The sequence below is a fragment of the Trematomus bernacchii genome, unplaced genomic scaffold (assembly GCF_902827165.1).
Source record: "Trematomus bernacchii unplaced genomic scaffold, fTreBer1.1, whole genome shotgun sequence".
Lineage (NCBI taxonomy): Eukaryota > Metazoa > Chordata > Actinopteri > Perciformes > Nototheniidae > Trematomus > Trematomus bernacchii.
In genome coordinates this window covers 8,879,713-8,899,749 of record NW_022987564.1, presented here as the reverse complement: position 1 = coordinate 8,899,749, position 20,037 = coordinate 8,879,713, and the positions used below count along the sequence as shown (strand labels likewise).

General features: G+C 38.9%; 1 protein-coding gene across 1 annotated transcript; it reads right to left on the bottom strand.

The window, feature by feature from the left end:
* Nucleotides 1–1,006: 1,006 nt before the first annotated feature.
* Nucleotides 1,007–19,186, bottom strand: tpd52 (tumor protein D52). Its single transcript, XM_034124485.1, is given in 7 exon segments — nucleotides 1,007–3,189; nucleotides 3,192–3,279; nucleotides 3,830–3,881; nucleotides 6,379–6,480; nucleotides 6,992–7,140; nucleotides 7,946–8,073; nucleotides 19,032–19,186. Coding segments are annotated over 7 exon segments (576 nt in total). The 5' UTR covers nucleotides 19,051–19,186; the 3' UTR covers nucleotides 1,007–3,151.
* Nucleotides 19,187–20,037: the final 851 nt, after the last annotated feature.

Genomic DNA, 20,037 nt, shown 5'->3' with positions numbered 1-20,037 from the left:
GTTCTGGATGAAAAGGGAGACATTTCCCAATATTTAACAAATATTGAACTGAAGATAATGATAATGGGTAAATTGTCATTGGCTTAGTTTGTTTCCTGTTTTACTTTTTCCTCTCGTTATATGTCAGGTCTTGTTTTACCTCCTGCCTTTTGACCTTTCTACCGCCTTTGTGATTGCGTGCTCCGCCCTGATGAGTTCCAGCTCTCACCTGCCCCTCTCACCCTCCTGTCCCAGTATATTTAGCAGGTGTCCTCTGTTTCATTTCGTGGTCAAAGTGTTCCTCTTCATCTTTCGAGCCAGCTGTAACTATTTTGCCTTTTTCCGAGTGTAGTACATACATCATTATTTTCCTTCTTCCTTCCTGTTGCCTATGCATGTGGGTCCACCTGCCTCCACAACCAAGATATGAGGTCTTTTATAATTGTTTACTTGACAGATGAAATATTACTTGTTGAATAAGGAAATACTTCAGCAACCCACTGGACACTGACTTTTTTTTTAAGCCACTCTAAATAGGACATTTTCCCTACTCACTTTTCTTTTACAATACGCTGATATAAGTCGTTAAAACCCCTGAATGTTTCTTTATTAACGTGTTAATGACTTATTGAGCAACAACCAAAGTTAAAGTTTATCAAATATCTACTAAATATAATATTGAGCAGTTATTATGACTATGAGTCAGTTCAGCAGCATGGAGTCAATCTGGTGTGGTTTTGGATGGAGAAAAATAAAGGCATCTGGGGTTGTCTTTGTTCTTGGCTGCCCTCTTGTGTTCAAATGTGGCTCTGCAGCTGTAGAGGTTTGTTTTGTCCTCAAAGGCATACAGTCACATGTTTGGACCTTCTGTGAATTCATTCTGATGTGTTTCCTGATAGACACACTGATTTGTTAAAAAGAATGTCACATCCTTCAAAAGCAGTGGCATGTTGCATTTGAGGAACTTCCCTTGCATGTAAATAAATCCCCATTTGCACCTTTATTGTTACAAAGACTCAGAACAAGGTTTCTTCAGAGGTATTTTTAATTAGAGTGCATGTTTTCACTCCATGGTTCCAATTAAAGAACAAACAAATCATGTGCGTCACTGTTTGTATGACTAAATGCAAATAAAACCCTCATGCCTGAGATAAAAGGCTGTAACTGAATCTCTCAGGGAACCAGGTCATGGCTTGAAAGGGATGTTACATGAGGACAGGAGATACTGTACTGTTAAAAATCCATTACTGTCCACTCAGAATAGCAAACACATTTGTGTGATGGTTGGCGAAAACAAGATCTTAACAGCAGAAATCCCTCGGCCCGTATTTGGCGTTTTCCTGGGACACTGATCTAGTTTCTTATGCCAACTGCTACACTAATGATTAAATGGGAGAGTTGATTCACATTCATGTTTTGCGATTGAACAACAGCAGGGGAAGATTTGTACCAGGCTGGTCCTGCCCCATCGTAACAGGAGAAGTGTTAGAAATGTTTGTGTCCTCCATCTGTATATCAGAGGAAACCTTGGCTGTGTTCAGACCGGCTCCGTTTGCCTTTCAAGTTTTATTTTACCTTCATCAAAAGCCTTGTGCATATTAAAAAACTATTTTGAGTGTAACTATTTAGTGAAATAGATTATAATATTTAATCATCTAAAGCAGTATGAGATTTAAAGCCAACTCAAGAAAAATGTTATGTGATTAAGGCTACTGCTGATATAACCATATTGAAACAATTAGAAAAGGTTTTTTGGTCTGTTTGAAAGCAGCATTTTCAAAAAATACTGTTTTTAATCCTGTATAGTTTTCAGACTCTGAAACAAAAGCAGAATTTGAACATTTATCTAAAAATAAAATGGGGTAACAAGATTTCAGCCATGCTAGCAGGTCAGGTTGGCTAAATAGCAACGTTAGCTTGCTAATTTGCATACAATGACTTGTCATGAACCAAAGGATTGGAGAGTGTGATGGTGCAAGAACTAAAAGTTAAGGGACCCCCAAAAGGGCATGAATGACTTAGTAAAATATTTTATGACATTCCTCCAATCATTAAGATATTTCAGTGTTGGACTAACCAAACAGCCTGCATTACCATTTATAGAGCCATTCTGCTACCATGGCTAAAATAACAATGTCAAACTTGAACACTAAGCGACATTTAGTTCAATACTTCTATAAAAGTAAACAATAAAACTGCCACAGGAGTCTCTGCCTTGCTTATCGACAGAAAGGGGAGAGACTAGGTGTTGCCTCCCAGGCAGAAACAATGGACTAGTGTTTAAATATTGACTCTGGCTCTGGAAGAGACACATTTATTTCACTCTCACCTCGGGTCAAGGCTGAACCTCGACTGTGTTTGCTCTGCTGCTGTTTTGCTGATCTTGGCTGTTTTCCTGTAACTATATGAGCGTGGAGACCATTTTCTGACGGACTCTTAACAATGGAAAAAGGAAAGGTTTTAATTCTGAAGTGTGTTTTGAAATACCAGCTTTGTAGTTGGTGGCTGCAGTCGTGACACACAGTATTGTTGGCTCAGTACTGTGGGGTAAAGTATACAAAAGGTACCTATATGACACTAGTGTTAGACTAATTTATGATTGTGCGTTGTCCTAAGTTTAACAAAGAAAATGGAAATGATCTAGGCCCCAAAATGGTAACCCATGGTAAACCAAAAACAGCCACAAAATGGAGTCAGACAAAACAAGTGCTTATAATAATGTCTTTTTTGGAATAAATCTTTCTCTTGTCAATTTTGTAATATTTCTATATTTGTGTTTTTTACACTCAAAAACATGTTAAACAGTGTTAATTTGACAAAGAAAAACAAACATGTTTGGCATTTGAGTGTTGCTGGTAAGACAAAGGCAGATAAATAGGGAGAAAAGGAGAAGTCCTACAGCAGGGAGTATTTCTCCCACAGCGAGCCAGATTAGACTCAAATACGTCTGGTCGACACGAGACCCCATGCCTGCACCCATCCCATGCTTTCAGTTTCCACACAAGATAACAAGAGAGCGCACGTGTCAAACAAAGAGATCAGACAATTAGATCACAGGCTGTGGTAAGTCACTTGTTTCCAATAAAAGGGAGACTGGCACACAAAGAGTTTAGGGGGCGAGTGTTGTCGGTCCAGGGGTGATGGGGTCAAGTGAGGAGGGGTGGCTGGGAGGTCAGGCAGGTCTCAGTTCATTGGAGTCTCCTGGGGGGGCGAGCCTTCAGGCACACCGAGCACAGACTCATTGGAGGGGCCCTCCTGCTCGCCTTGGCTACTGGAGGAGGCTGGGGGACTGATCTTAGTCTGCGGAAGAGGGAGGAGGAAAAACAAGGAAGAATTATTCAGTAACTCAAAGTAATACATACACACAAACAAATTGTTGTCACTAAGTAGCCTTATCTGGGGGCTAAGATTGAAATACATCGATTTAAATAAAAATAATAACATAATCCTTTTACAATCATGTAGTTTAATAGACTGAGGTATTCTGCTGCCTTAGCGTCATTTGGGGGTCTAAAACAGTAGCTTAAAGTGGCTAACGCTAGCTAAATATTGCTGTATAAGTGTTTCAGTTTGCTGGATTCCACTTTGGGATTATTAGATAAAGCTATTCATAGATTTATTACATACTGATTGAAATGGTTATGTTTTCAGTTAATATACAAAGCATCTGACCATGTCTATAAGACTTCATTAAGCTGCTAAAAGGCAACACACATTTCCACACAAATATAATGAAACTAAATTAGTGAAATGTCCTGTTTACATTCCCGTTAAATACTATAAGTCCTTATAGTCATTAGTTCAGCTGCCAATGTTTTGTAAGGCGTGTCTGAAAAAAAGAAAATGTTACCTTCAAAGTCTCCACTTTCTCCTCAAAGGACTTGAAGGTTGGTGCTGCATTCCTGTCAAATAAAAGACACAAAACCACAAAATCACAGACCAACCTACAGTATTTGGATAAATCTGACATGCTTATATTCTCAATCAATACAATTTCAGCAAAAATATGAACAAGTCACCTCTTCAGAAGGAAGAAGGAGCAGGATAACACACCTTTAGAGGTCATGTAATCTGATACTAAATACAGACAATGTAGGATTTTAAAGTGACCCATTTGTGCTCTACGGAAAGATGCCAAGAGGTGTTGATTTCCATGAAAACACAACCATGAGAGTAGTCAACATAAATATCGATTTGTAGCATTTGAAATGTTGTTTCATACAACTTTAATAAATCTAGGCAGACCTTAGAGGGAGAGCTGTAGAAACATGATGGATGCTAATGTTCTGTGATATTTTTGTGGTCAGAATGCTTTGCATGATTGGATTACTTTGTTTAATCTCGCATAGTGCTGAAATGAATTATACATTTGTCTATCGTTAGGCTATCAGCTACTATATGGATAACTGACTAGATTCAGTGTTTATAACCTCTCAAATATGAACATGTTTAGTCTTCTTTGACAGAAAACTAAATGTATTTGTTGGTCAGACAAAACAAACTATTTGAAGACACTCCTTAAATAGTTTGAAATACATTTTATAGACTAAACAATTCATTATTTAATCAATTGTTCAGGTAATCCATAAATTCATTGAATATGAAAATGATGTACACTCTAATCTGACACATTTAGACCTACACTTCATCAAATTCACTCATATCTGGAATTTTGAGTTCAAAATTTGGTCAGAAAGGAATATATAGTACACTGGACCGAGCGTCTTCCTGAATGCGGACGTCTAAACAAGCAGCTAACGGATGCTGCCTTGGGTTTCAAAGATACCTTTTATCTCCATATTTTTGACAACATTTTTGCAAGGCTGCTGTCAACTGGACAAAAGAGAGGTCTGTCTAGCTAAGATTATAAAAGCTGCAGCTAGATAGCTCATGGTAGATATTAGCATTGGTCGTCTTTGACAAACTCAACTTACATACTTAGGACCTTTTTATAAAATGGAAATACTGATCCAAAGCCAAACAAGTGTCTATTTCCTGTAGTCCTGCAAAAACACACAGTGCAGCCTTTTCCTGGATCATATTTAATTCAACAGTTATAGTTCAGAGGGCTCCACTGTGTGCCTGTCACATCAACACAAACTTCCTCTTACCTCATGACAGGCATACTAGCTGAGTGTTGCAATGAGCGCATACTATCCGACAGCATAATGGAGAAGAAAGGGGGCGTTAGTAGTCATTTTAAAATAGTACACAATGAGAGAAAGACAGGCTTGCATGTTCAAACACAACATGCAGAACATTCATCTTCTATATGTTCAATCAGTGAGTATTCTAAGTGCATTAATCCTATAAATCCTGCTTTATCCCATTAAGATTGATTGTGTATTAACACAGTGGGTGTGTGCTAATCCTGTGTATTACAGGGGGGATATCTTGTCGACAAACACACACACTCTCCCTTACACACTCACACATCCCCCCTCTTTGACCCCTGTCAGGTCGATCCTCACTACCCCACCCCCCAAAACGGTCTCTGTGTGGAGGCTCATCCGTGAGGCTGCATTTCTCCGCACACTGCTGCTTTGAGGGGCTAATAATCTTATTTGCAGCTCAGTAATCCCCAGAGAAGGAGGATGACAGGGGAGAAGACAGATTAGGATTGGGGGGTGAAGGCTATATCTGGAGCTCTATCTCTAATGGAGCAATCTGTTGCTGTTTTTTTAAGCCTTGTTTTACCAGAAAATATCATGTTTATTGGTAGATATTGAAGAAGGTAGTTTGAAAGTAGGATTTAAGGACAGAAAGTGTATCTATTTAATCTATCCCCATACATTGGCTATGTACTGTATGCACAAACACACCTAATAACCTCTACATTTATGCGTAGATATGACTCTATTTCAGGCTAGTCGGTAGAATTTGGTTGATGACATGCTGAAAGAAATGTGCAAACTAATTGGACTACAGCGGTTCCCAACCTTTTTCAACTCAGGGCCAATTTACGAATAAAAAAAAATGTTCGCGGCCTACATTCAACCATAAACAATACGGAGGCTAAATAAAGTTCTGATTGGTCAATTTAGAACACGTGACACGTTGTTAATCCAGTAGAACAGACCGCTGTCAAGGACTGTAATGACCGTTGCTAAGGAGGATCAAGAAAGAGAAAGGATAAAAGAAAATCTTAATAATGAATTGTTTCCACACAAATCATAATGTTTTGCAAATTATTTGGCGGCCCACTTGCAATCCCGCTGGACTATAGGAAAGAAACTAAAGAAGACGTTAGTATATTAAGGCTGATTCTAACAGTCCATCTAACCAGCACTTTGAGATCCCTGGGCGATTCATCAAAGATACTGCTGTCCCTCAGAGATATGGTGCTTTACACATTTTATTCCCTTTTATATTCTCTCTGAAGTCTCCTGTCTGACTCACCTGACATCCTCCAGCTTCCGGGTGATGGCTGAGCCCATGTTGGAGAACGCCGCCGTGGCCTTCAGACCCGCCTGGGACAGAGTTTCAGAGGTCCTCTTATAGCTGAGAGAGAGGAGAGAATGGGAAGCAAAACGAGAAGATGTGAAAGTGATTAGAAGAGACACAGAGATCAAAGACTGAAAAGAAGCGTCAAGATGTGAACTAAACCTCAATGTCTTTTTTCCGTTTCCTCTCATTTGAAACCCATCAAACGGTTTCACATGTGCTACAGGCAGCTTGTCAAAAGCACTGACATCCTTTTCGTTATTGTTCAGAGGAGAAAGAGCCTCCTCTCAACAGCGCTGACAGATTAAAACCATGTATTCAAGACATTCAGTGCGGAAATGAATAAAACATGATCAAAGAAGATGTATATGTTGAAGAAATGCTGTATAATAGAGCTGTGTGTCATGAGGTCAGAGGACAAGCTACTACCAGAGCTATCTCATGAGAGATGCTATTGCCTATATTCTAAAGGGAAGAGCTCGGTACCATGTGAAATGTATCTAGTGAAATATTAGTGTGCTGTAAGGTCAGACGGCAGCATGCTGTGGTGTGGTGGGTGGGCACTCACGCGATGGAGGTGGTGACATCCTGCCAGGTTTTGGTGAAGTTCTGTTTCAGCTCGTTGAGAGGTGTGATGCCCAGCTGCCTCTTAATGTCCGCCAGCTGCTTCTCCTTAGCTGCCAGCACCTGGGACAGAGTCTGGATCTCATCCTCAACCTGCACACACACACACACACACACACACACACACACACACACGGAGACATTAACGTATACCTTTTTGAAGTTTAGATGTACACGGTATGTTTAACCTTGTCTATATTCATTTAACCAAATAAAGAGAGTGAAGGTGAAATATTATCAACTGTTTATTTCCAAATAGAGACAATATGTTGAGATAAATAAGCAACTATTTGGATACACAATTAAAATTAAGATTTAAATGAATTCAGCTTCCTCAATTTGTAAATGTTCTCCTTTTTCATGTTTAACATTGTAGATTATTTGATTTGGACTGTTAGTCTAATAAAACATGACATTGTAAGATGTCAACTTGGTTGCTGGGATTTGTTTTTTTTCTGACATTTCATGGATCAAATAATTGATTGATCGGTCAGGAAGCATCAAGTTAGTTTGTTTCCCAGTAAGTTGAAGCTGCTCAAAATGTGGCAGCTCTTTTAAAAAAAAAGGCACATACAGCTCAGGTTCTTTGATTTAAGAGAGTTTAACTTATGTACTCCATTTTCTCCTTCCTGTTGAATCACAGCAAACAAGATGCCACCATTACAAAAGAGCTGCTGGAAACATTGGCTGTCATGGGAATTACACATCAATCATCTGAAGCAAGGTAAGTGGTTTGAGCCGCTCCAGGGAACTGAAATAAGCATCTTGTTGCTATGGAAGGCTGTGGTGAACATAATGGAGCCTGCTTTTAAAACTCCTCTCCACTATCTGGATCGGGTCCAACACCTGATCTTGACTCCATGAACCAAGACTTCTGTAATCCCTGATCCCTCCTGACCTTGACCAACTCTTCTTGTAGCTCCTGCTGCTCCTCTTCTGTCATGCCTGGGGGAGGGGAAGAGGGGCCGACAGACGTCACTGCATCTTCTCCCACCTCAGGGACGGAGACTGGATGTAGCTGGGAACCTGGGAGGTCAAATAAGAAGATATTAGATCCATCCGTAACTCTCTCTGGCGAGTCTCTTGGCAACATGACAGCGAACAGGTGGTGGGGGCTGATGTTGGTTGTCAAACCCTGCTCAGCTGACATGCTGTTCCCCTGGAGGACGAGGAGGAGAAAATAAGCTTAAGGAAAGTAAAGGATGCTACAGTTGCTGTTTGATGATGGGTGGTATCAAAGAGGGAACAGGTTTAACTTCTACTGCACAGCCACACCTCCTCCCTCTCACACAGTCATATGTTCACTCCTCACACATACAGTATACAGTGAACACTCATCCTTCATGTAGATGCCCAGTAGGAGCCGCTTTGCATCAATAATACAAAGACTTTTCTAGATGGAGCCATCCTGGGCTCAGACAGCGGGAGAGAGCAGAGACGGTTCAGATCTATTGCCAGGTGAGGATATAATGGGTCAGAGATGAGCGGGGAATACACAAACATGCCTCTCTGGAGTCCATTTTCTCTTTCTTCATATTTTTTTTAATTCACTGTTGAAGGCAACACACAGAAACAAAGACAGAAATAGGAAGGTGTATAAGATAAAGGGGAAACCGTGGAGTTGAATAAATCATTGTGAAAAAAGGACCTGCTAGAGAAAAGAACTGGGACTATACTGTGCTATTACCAGATGCAGTACAGCCTGAAGTAAGGCCAAAATAGACTTGAAAGTACATTTCATTAAACCCTTGGCCTTGTTATTGTTATTTAACTTTTGAAACCACAAGTAACACTATACTAAAAAGAACATTTGGGTTGCTCCTTTGAATACTGTAGGGCGCTAAATAACATGGTTTAATTTGTCAGTTACCTACAAAAACATATTTTTCTGGTCATTTTAGCTGTATGCTTGTTCACTTTCTTGCCAAGAGTTAGAAAGAAGATTGATAAAACTCTCGTGTATGTCTGTAAAATATGTTAGGCTACTAGCCAGCCGATGGTTAGCAAAGGTTAGCAATAAGAGAGGAAATGGGTTAAGGTAACAACATCTTCATACAAGGAGACGTATAAGATAAACAGCAGTAACAAAATATTAGGATGTAAGGATGTTTTTCACAACCCTCCATGATTACAAATGTCAGTGTGCTCTTTCCATCCTATGATCCTTGACTGTTTATTACTTTTCTCCCCCCTTAACAAAACCCTATATAATCTCCTCCAATCCTCCATCTCACTCCTCATTGGAAACACCCTTTCTCTATTTGATATCACTCCTCAAACCACCCAGTTCTTAAATATTACAACTGAGACAGAAATACCAGAAGCTAAATGATATTCCAACAAAGAATACAGAGACATTTCCTCACAGCAAACAGGATCTTAGGACTGGGCTGTGCCATTACTCGTTCTAACATTAATTAATACCGTGGGAATACGAAGAGATGATTAAATATGTCTCAAGGGAAAACATTTACAAGTTAAAACATGCATGGGACCTGACTACAAATCAGTAAATCGTTTACAGAGGAAATAGAGATGGGCTTTACTGTTTAATTAACAGAGGGATGAAAACCCCCAACCCACCCCCCGCTGTTCCTCTGAAGCATCACACATCATCTGCCCTCAAGCTACTGTAGGGCTGCTCAATTAATCGTATTTTAATCGCAATTACGATTTTGGCTTGCAACGATTATGAAAACAACATAATCTAAATAAAACGATTTTTTTTTTTTTTTTTTTTGGTTTTTCAGTTGAATTATACTTAAAGTTCAGGGTAATCAACTGTTAAAAACATACTGTTCACATTTTTTTTTTCAATAAATGGGTGTTTTCAAAGTAAATGGATAATCGTTTTTAATAATCGTGATATCAATTATTGACCCAAATAATCGAGATTATGATTTTTGCCATAATCGAGCAGCCCTACCTCAAGCCTTCATATCTCTTTCTCACGTCTTACATTTGCCCTCTCCTCCCATCACTGATGATACAGCAGAGGCTTTACACACACACCTAATGTACAGATGCACACTACAGTGACTGAATGATGTAATTCACTTTCCCTCTGTCCTCTTTTACTAAAAAACACCTTTCTGAATACCTCCCATTTACAATGTTGAAATATATTTCTTCAGGCAGCAATGCAAGATCTGTATGTGCGAGTGTGGAGGTAGCTGAGCAGCAAATGTACGCCGTGTAGGTGTGTGTCCATCAGTTAGCGCAGAGAGTTTGGGATCAAAGCAGACGCACGATGAGAGAGGAAGAGGGGAGTTTGTATGTGGGTGAAGGCAGAAGTTTGGCTCCTTTAACAAACTGCAGACTCAAACACATGCTGCCCCTACACTAATATGCTCTAACCAATGACCACCTAATTCTCTGTAGATATCAGATGCATAACAACTAATGAGAAATAAATGTAAAGTTATAAAGCTGAAACATGTCTGAAAGAAAGATTTGACAAACTGTCAGCACATGCAAGTTACAAGCTCTTGGGTCTAATCGTAATTAGTAGTTTGCAATTGTGATCAAGTGACTTTTGACACTAATAAGCAGTGCAAATAAATGTCAATTTTTTTTCACCCTCGTTAACATTCTGTGTTTCTGTTCATTAAAGTGGTCTTACTATTCAAGTAAAGTATGAAAAGATTGAAAGAGTTAAGTTAGTAAAATATAAAATATAAACATGTCCCTGATCAGATCTCCTACATTGTACCTCCATAGTCAATTACAAAAAAAAATAAAAAATTGAATGTGTGGCAAAAACACTTCAAACTAAATGACACATCCTATTTGTCATAAAGATGTTTCTGATGAACTGTAATGACATTAAATTATCCTTGTTTCTAGGTTTCACAAACAATAATAAGTCATTTTTAAATCAAATTAAAGAAACAGTACAAGGTGTTGAGACAGCCTTGGAGCGAGAGTTGTGTAATGAAATAATCAGATCCATACAACAACAACCAATTGAAATAAGTTCAAATCATTTAATTTAATTATTTTTAATAAAACAGTCTGGAAGTCTTAAAACTAAACGAGATAAACGGTAATTGGAAGAAAGCAAAAATATCACACACACAGCTTTCTGTTCCCCAAAATGCTTCGCAACCAATTAACCAAACCAGTGTTTGTCCAGCACACACACACAAACACACACACATATAAAGTCCTCACATCCTCCGCCCGCCGGCCTCTCCATCTCCTTGTGATTACCTCTGGTCCTGACAGCTGGCGAGCTGGGCGGCGTGTTGCTGTAGGCCGGCGAGAGGTACAGGTAGCTGGCGTTCACTCCTTGTTCAAAGTCAAAGGGCGAGTGGTACTCCTCCAGGGGCTCCATGTTTACAGCCTGGAGTGTTTGTTGGTCGGAGTGACTTCCACCTCCCTACCGCCACCCCCACCACTACCACAGCAGAGCCAGCAGAGTGCTGATTGTCTGCATGTGATCCCGGCGCGTGCTCACTCCCTGTTTACAGCGTCCTGCACTCTTGTGGTGTGTGTGAGGGAACGCAATATCCAAGTGTGTGAACACGTTTTTTATTGGCTTTCAGGTGTTGAGAGCACAGTGAAGCTGGATTTCCATTCTGCAGCAGGCTGAGGCGTAGTGAACTCCCTGCTCCTTCCTTGCTGTTAATAAGTTACCTGTGTCTTCAAGCTGCTGTTAAACACACACACTCTCTCCACACACACCCTTCCTCTGCACCGTAATCCCAAAGGTCAATGCTCAATCCATCCTTCAAACATCCTTTTGCACAATCAGCGTCGTTTTCAGATGTTAGCCACTGTTAGCAGAGCTGCAGAGATATTGCGTTACACTCCGGGTTTCAATAACTCTCAGGTCTCTCTGTCGATTCCCTCCCTCACTCACTTTCTGTCAACAAGCCTGTCATCCAAGGAGGGAATAAAAGAGGTCCCATTTGTGTGGGCTGGTCACATGTTGTGTGGTGGGCATTAGATGAAAAGCGTAATCTGCAGTGTCCCAGATTACGGCAAAGCGCTAATCCGGGTTGGCCGGTCCGGTTTGGAGCAGCAGTAATGCTAGTCAGTGCTAATGGAGGGGAGAGCATGCCAGAGGCTACACTTGGTATTGTGTGTACGCTACTTGAGGAAAAGTGCTCTATGTGGACTAAAGAGAACATGTATATGTGGCTTTATATGTGTGTAAATATATTAGGTCAGCAACTATGATTTTCATTTAAAAAAAGTCTTTTCAATCTTCAAAATACTGTAGCTCATAATTATTTCACTAAAATTAAACCAACTCTATTCAATTAACCTCCATTATAATTTAACTGCCATTATTTCTTACTCAAACAACACAGGTTATAACCAGCAAACCACATAATACATTAAATCACATTTTCCCCCATGCAAAATCTGAGAGTGCCATGTCATACGTATATGTGTCTAAAGGAGAGATAGCTGTGAAGGAATTCATGCTGCACGAAGATAGTAAATGTGCACAAATAGGTCATGTCTCGTTGCATTCAAAGACATTCAGGGAGTGTCAAAAGCCAGCAATTGTGTGCACACACCTGCTAGTACCCTAAAGGCTGCAGAGGAGTAGAAAAGCAGCCTGGTGGCATTCCAGCACCAACTTTATGACAAAGGATGTAGATGTTATCAAGACTGTATTGTAGCTTGAGGTTAAGAGGGAGATAAAGACATTCTGAGCACAACAGTACCCTGAGGGTGATAGTATAGTGAAGCTGTGTGAAGTTTCTAGTAGAAAGCATGATTTAATCAAAAAAATATATGTTTTTTCTGTACTTTCCAGATCATTTGGGTCATGCAAGGCTAACTAATGTAACTGTGCTGTGCCCTGATCTGCAGAGTCAGGCTTCATTGCGTCCATTCAGCAAGGTCAGCCCAGGAAGTGACACACATACAGTCTCTCAAAGCAAACGATCAAGTATCAACATGCACGCATGCACTCAAATAGGCCCGCACCAAGAACAGTGAATATTCCCCAGCATCGTTCCTCTCTTCTTGTTTCTCAGATGGTCTCACACGGACATGTACAACACAACCAAGAGAGCACCCTAACCCATAGGCCCTCTTTTCACACAAAAATATGTTTACACATCTTAAACATGCAATATTCAGAATGAAAATATAACGGCAGCAACATTTGTTTTTTTGTGTGTAATATCTATCATTTTTATAAATTAAGCTTTATTATAATTTCCATACACTCAAGGTAATCAATCAGGATTGGTGCTAGTTTACATTTTTTTTATGGCTTTTTTGTGTTTTTCCAAACAATGTTTTTAATGGTAAATAAATACATGTTTTATATCACAATAAATACTTAATCAATACTTAACATTAATTCCAAACGTCAGCCCTCCTAAACAGTCCTTACACTGGACTCATGTGACATTGTTAAAAAGAAAAATGTCTGGTATTGCATGAATGAACCCATATAAATAAAAATACTGTCTCTCTCAATCATAAATTTGCTTTAAAACAATCTTTGAAGTTAGATCCAACTTTAGCAAGTTCTTGGAACGGATTCTTTAATATATTTGATTTATAAACCAAATAAGAAAATAGCATCAAAAACAACACATGGGTACCCATCCACACGGACTGTAACCAGGCACAAACAGCCATTTTCAATTGGTTAATGAAGCACCGCATGAGATCCATTACCTCACTATTCATGGCATACACTGTCACATGATTGGCCTAAAACAAGAATCATGAGACATGGCTGACTGAGGATCCAGGGAGAGAGCCCACAAAGTTCACATGACATGTGCATCATGGGAAAAAACATTAAGGGGGGAGAAAGAGTAGCTACACCACAGAGGGAACACAGACACTGACCTGTACAGTAAATGGAAGATGGTTTAACACTGGCACTACGTCAACAAGCTAAGCTAAGCTAGCCGGCTGCTAGCTTTAACTTCATATTGACTCTCCTCTTATAAATCTTGGCAAGAAAGTTAGCAAGCTTATCTCTAAAAATGTTAAACTTTTAAGTCAGGATCATTCTTAAAACAAGATCTGACATATTGAAATCCAACATATTTAAGAAAAAACGTTTTTCCTTAGTTAAGCGTTATTCTTATACCATGTGCATAGTCCCCTAATCATGTTCAGGACACTTTCAAAAACTATTAATACGATTTTTAATAAAATAAAAAAAGGAAATACAAAAGGTAGATTCTACCCAATTATGGTTTATTTAGATTAGAGATTTCTACTCCCTTGTTTAAAAGAATATTCCCTTAAAAACAACCGAGTTAAGAAGTAAAAGCAGAACAGAAGCCCTGGAAACTGTGGTGGTTTACAGACAACATTACAGAGATTTGTATTTTTAGGTCTTGTTTAAAAATGTCAAGTCCTCACTGAATGGAAAAATGTTTTAAAAATGGGACCAAATGACAAATGAAATCTTCTGTTAAGGTTAGAGATGTCCCGATCCGATCACGTGATCGGGGATCGGAGCCGATCACGTGATTTTCAAAAGATCGGAATCGGGAGAAAAAAATCGGAGATCGGGAATATATATATATATATATATTTTTTTTAATAAAATATTTTTATTATTTTTATTTAATGTTACAAAACAAAAATGACCATGTTCACGTCTTAAAGTCATCCTGAGGCCTTAGTTTTGGTTTAAAATTACACAACATCATGTATGTGTTGCTTCTTTTGGGCTTGTTTTCATAGACCTGGTTGCTTATTTCTCTCAAATCTGGCAACAGAGTGGGCAGGGCGCAGTGTCTAATAGTAGCAGTAAGCTAACAAGAGGCTACGTTCAGCTGGTGACTCGGGAGTCGGGCCAGAGAAAATGTCAGGAGTTTGGAAGTATTATAAAATTGAAAGCGAAGGCAGTGTAACAGCCAGATGCAATGTTTGCAAGGCGGAGGTTCCGCGTGGTGGAAAGAACAGAGCTACGTTCAACACGACCAATCTAATATGCCACCTGAGAAACAAACACCAACAACAACACAACGAGTACACAGCGGCCACTCAGGTAACGGCACTGAAACAACCGACACTTTCAGAGACTTTTAAAAAGGACAGAGAAACTGCCCCAGAACAGTGAAAAGGCCAACAATAATAACAGCCAAGATAGCTGAATTCATCGCGTTGGATGACCAGCCGTTATCTGTTACCTTGTTTTTCTCTTAATGCATTGCATAAAGATCGGATCGGGAAAAATCGGTATCGGCAGATTGTCAAAATCAAATGATCGGAATCGGATCGGGAGCAAAAAAAGCTGATCGGGACATCCCTAGTTAAGGTATATAGTTGTTAATGTATAATCTACACCCACTGTGCTCCATTTGACAGTGAGGGCCAAAGTTTCTCTCTACAGTGTCATGTTGGAAGATACTGCGTCTGATGCCAGAGCTGCCAGAGCTACCAGACAGGTGAGACCTCTGCTCGGCCAAATCTCACAGGTTAATGAAACATTCTCCATAAAAAAGAAGTGAAATGATAAGGAATGTAATTGCATTATATGAGTGAACCATTACTATAGTTTTCTCTTCAAGTTGTGTAACAAATACTATTTAAGACTGCATTTTATTGCATGAAATGATTAACACAAATATGATGTGTAGCCCACTGGTTATAAAGAGTTATCTTTGCCTCAACTTGTCTTGTAATAGCTGTGATGTTCATCACTCTCTCAGTAGTAAGCTAGGCATAGTGCTGAAGTTTTAAAGGGCGGTTATAAATAGCTCATAGAACATAGGGAACATTTTAATCATACACCACATTCAGCTCAACTTTGATTCAAAGAACTATCATCTCAAAGATCAAAGTTTTGAAACAGACACGGGGATTTCCCTTTCATCTTTGAGAGGAAATGTAAAGATCTGCTGACAAACTGTAGGTTTTCTGGTTAGGCTAAGAGCTGAGTATGTTTTAGTTCAATGATGGCTCACAATGGAACAAATACAAAATAAAGATAGCTGCCGAGTTGTCTTTGATCTATAATGCTGACATGAACAGTATTTATTGAATGAACATTATTGTATTACTACAGCTATGATGTTTCAACATGTTCCATCATGTAAAAATGCAAAAGCACTTTTCAGAATGTTTAAAAAATGTCTAAAAACAGGACAGAGGATAAACATCCATTTGACTAACTTGATTTTTGGTCAGTATTGTGACCAAATTCTCAAGATATCTAGGAAAATATGATTTTCTTCTAGCGAAACGCATCGCTAACACAAACAAATCAGCTGTAGGCCGACATGGTTGGAGGAATATTATCCATGACACAGACTTCCTCACAATTGAAAGCATCCAGTTGTGCCTTACTGAAATGTAATAAGGCAAAAATGTTGGCCACTGCACATGATCAATCTCATTAGACTACTAATTTTGAAAAACAAGATAGAATGGTAAGCCTGGCTGTCTGCCTTTTGGACATCTCATTTGAGAAAAGAGCAAATGCTTCTATCAAGGAGCCAGGAAATACCAGACACATGCTACAGCCAGGATCCTACAGATCATGACTTTCTTGACAAGCTAGAAAATAGTATAGCGTGAGATATTCTGTTGAAGGTTTAAGGGAATAAAAACTTGACGGGAATTTCAAGAACACTGGCATAAAGTCCTCAGAATTAACATAGTTGATATATAAAAAGGTATAAGGTATTCTGTATAAGAAAAAATGCAGTAATTATACAGACATCACCAATGACAAAAAAAATCAATGCCGTTTTCGAAAAGATATCCCATAGCAAATACGCTATTCCTTAAGACAATCTCAAATTCAACTGTGCTATACAGCTACAACTTAAGCAGAGAAATTCCAACACAAGCAAAAAAAAGGACCTATATGATCTGAAGTTACGACTAGAAAATCCATTCAATTGCAGGGAAAAGAAAGAGGTGACACCGTCAGAGGAGAGCAGACACATGACAGAGCGAGTCAGACAAACTCAGTATCCGCACTGACCTCCTTTCTTCCTAAACCGGCTAACCTAGCTCCTTTTCGTCCTTATCAGCTGTTGTTATGTGCCACTTGAAATACTGACAAATGTTTGGGAGAAGAACCCCTTAACACCGTTTGTAATACACTGAATTAACAAAAACAGATACAAAAACAAGATCTGTAATGCATTCAAGTGCCTTTTTTTTTACTGGTAACTGAGCAGGTTGAATTTCTCTCAGGTGACAGTTTCAAGGAAAAACATTAACAAGGACGCAGGTGCAGATGTTGCCAGGCCAGCTACCATAGAGACCTGCATAAATGTGTTACAATACAGTGAACTTCACCTCCTGTTGCCATGAGAGTAGGACTATAAAAAGCAGAACTTAATCAGTTCCTATTATATTGAAAAGGAATACAATGACAAAAAGGAAGGAGGAAAGTGTACTTCTGCTACATAAAAGACAGCCAAAACTGCCACATATGCCAACTTTAAGAGAAACAAAAAGAAAAGATGCACACACACACGGTGGAAAATAATGTAATGTGTTGAGGGGAAACTTTGCACGCATAGGAAGAGCAGAGGAAACATACACTAACAAAGAGGAACCATGGTCACAAGACAAGCAGCCAAACAAGTACTCCTTATCCTGAACTGACTCAGAAACTATTTTATAAAAAATACATTGATGGAAACACCTCTAAACAAAATAAAAAACATTATGAGCTACTTCAGGGAAATGGTAATGCAAAGTATTTCTCTTACTATGGTCACCACTAGCTCACGCACAGAGACTAACACATCTGATTAAGTCTGATATTAAAAAGCACCTCATCATCAACCAGTAGAAGGTAACATCTGTCAATATCTCAAATATGCTGAGCCTTTCCTTGGTGCTTACAATATTCTTCACCTTGAGGTAAAGAAAAAAAGACGAAATACAGCATGCAGACATCAGGAAATTACATTTCTCCAGGGGGTTGAAGAATGTTTCTGCTGAAGGGAAATGAGGTCGAGGCTATGCCTTGTTTACCTGGCACCCCCTTGGGATGAACAAATAGACCTCTGTCACTCCTCTCTTTCCACAATAACTACAAGGTCATGGTATGAGCAAAGGAAGTACAGGAGAAGAGGGATTATGATCAAATTAACTGAATCTTACCAAAGCTCTATTTGTTGCAAATGTCTAATTTCTTGAACTACAGAGTATCATATGCAAGTAGACAAACCTGGAGGATGGTTAAGTTTTGTGCCAAGGTATAACAGAGCAGATGGCTGCCTAGCAGGGTTGGAAATGTCCCAGTAGGTGTTGGAGAGGAAAGGACGCAGGAATGCTCCAATGCAGTCACAGCATATCTGTGAATCATGCACTCCCCTCATCTTTTATTTTTTTATTAAAAATGCTTGGCAGTCCCACACGTGTGCTTAGGCCTGTTTGACCTCCCTAAGCCTCACAGCCTTCCAACATTGACTGACGGGAATATGCTACTTTCAAACAACTTTATGCAATCATTGCTATTTTCAAAAAAGTTCGAAATTCTAGACAGTTTGGCTTGACTAGAACAGGTATAACCAAGGTGGGGAGATTTAGAGAACATGTAGTAAGCTTTCAAATGGGTGTAACCTACTTGTAAAAGTTTAAGATCTTACATGTGTTATCAACTCTAAGAACAATCTTCAACCGAATACTTTTGATTGTATCAAAACTACGCCCAATTCACCATTTAGTGTATATAAAAGTAGGCCCAAAAAGTATTTACCTTAATGGAAATAACAACTTCCTCGTTTATTTCACTGAAGTAACCTAAACAAATGCTGTGTAATATTCTACTTCCGTGATATCCCTGGTTATCGTTGTCATTCTATTGATGCAACATATTTATTTTCTTCAGTCCAAACATTGTCACGGAAATGCATTTTTATTTGAGTTTGAAGTGAACAGTAGCATATGTTCTCAGCGCACCAACTGTAACTGCGCAAAGTTAGCTAGTTGCTAACTTTCATATAAGACAAAAGTTTACCGGAACCTTTTTCAGATGACAACATAGTTACTGAGAGATATTTTAGCAAATGCATTACCTGTCTCTGCATCCTCCATTGTACGGCTGGGAGTGGTTTCTGGTAGTTTTTGAGTCCAGAGTGAGCAGGTTGTTCACTTATCGGCTGCAGACCTCCCTGCTCTCTCTCTCATGTTGCCAGGCAGCTCGCCGTGAGGGGTGGGGTTCCGTGTGACGTCATCACGCAGCAGTGTAAACAGAGGCGAGCACGTGGATCAAGTTTTACACCATCAACAAGGCAGAGCTGTATGACAGCGACACGTCATTATTTCTTTATATAGATATTTATTTTACTGTATTACTCAAACTTAAACGTGCATACCTGTCATACCTCAGTTAAATGTTTTTATATATGGAATGGTTATGGTTTTGAAGTACATTTGATCATATGCACAACAATTACATTGAATGTACAGGCAATGGATATCTAGTATTTCAGGCTCCCTCCAACAACACAATTAAGATGTGTACAAATTGAACATCATACAAAAATAAAAAGTACATCTAAGATACTTATAAAGTGCAAGTTACAATAACGTGCTTACATATAAACATATATATATATATATATATATATACATTATATAAAATAACGTTTTTTTTTGTAGATACTTTTTCAAATAAATATGTATCTAGCTTTTACATACCTAATTATTTTGTTGAATTACTGTTATTGGATACATTTTTGTTAATGACATTTCAATGCTTGCAATCCAAATATATTAATAATTATTTATTGTTATGGCAATTGTCAATGACACTGGGTTGAAGTGAAACTTGTGGCTATGTCAATCTTGTTTGTTTGTTTGTTTATTTGTTTATTTATTTAAAGGACAGTGCACATTAATCCACATTGCTGTAAATGAGCCAGTATTAGCCAGCAGGCTAATTTTCAACTGTTGTCCTTGGCAAGATGTTAAATGACCATCTTAATGGAGACATTAACTTGAAGGCAATAACTTAAAGAGACTACACTGAACTGGAAAATTAAGTTTGTTCCTGCAATTGAGGCAAAATCAACGTGATTT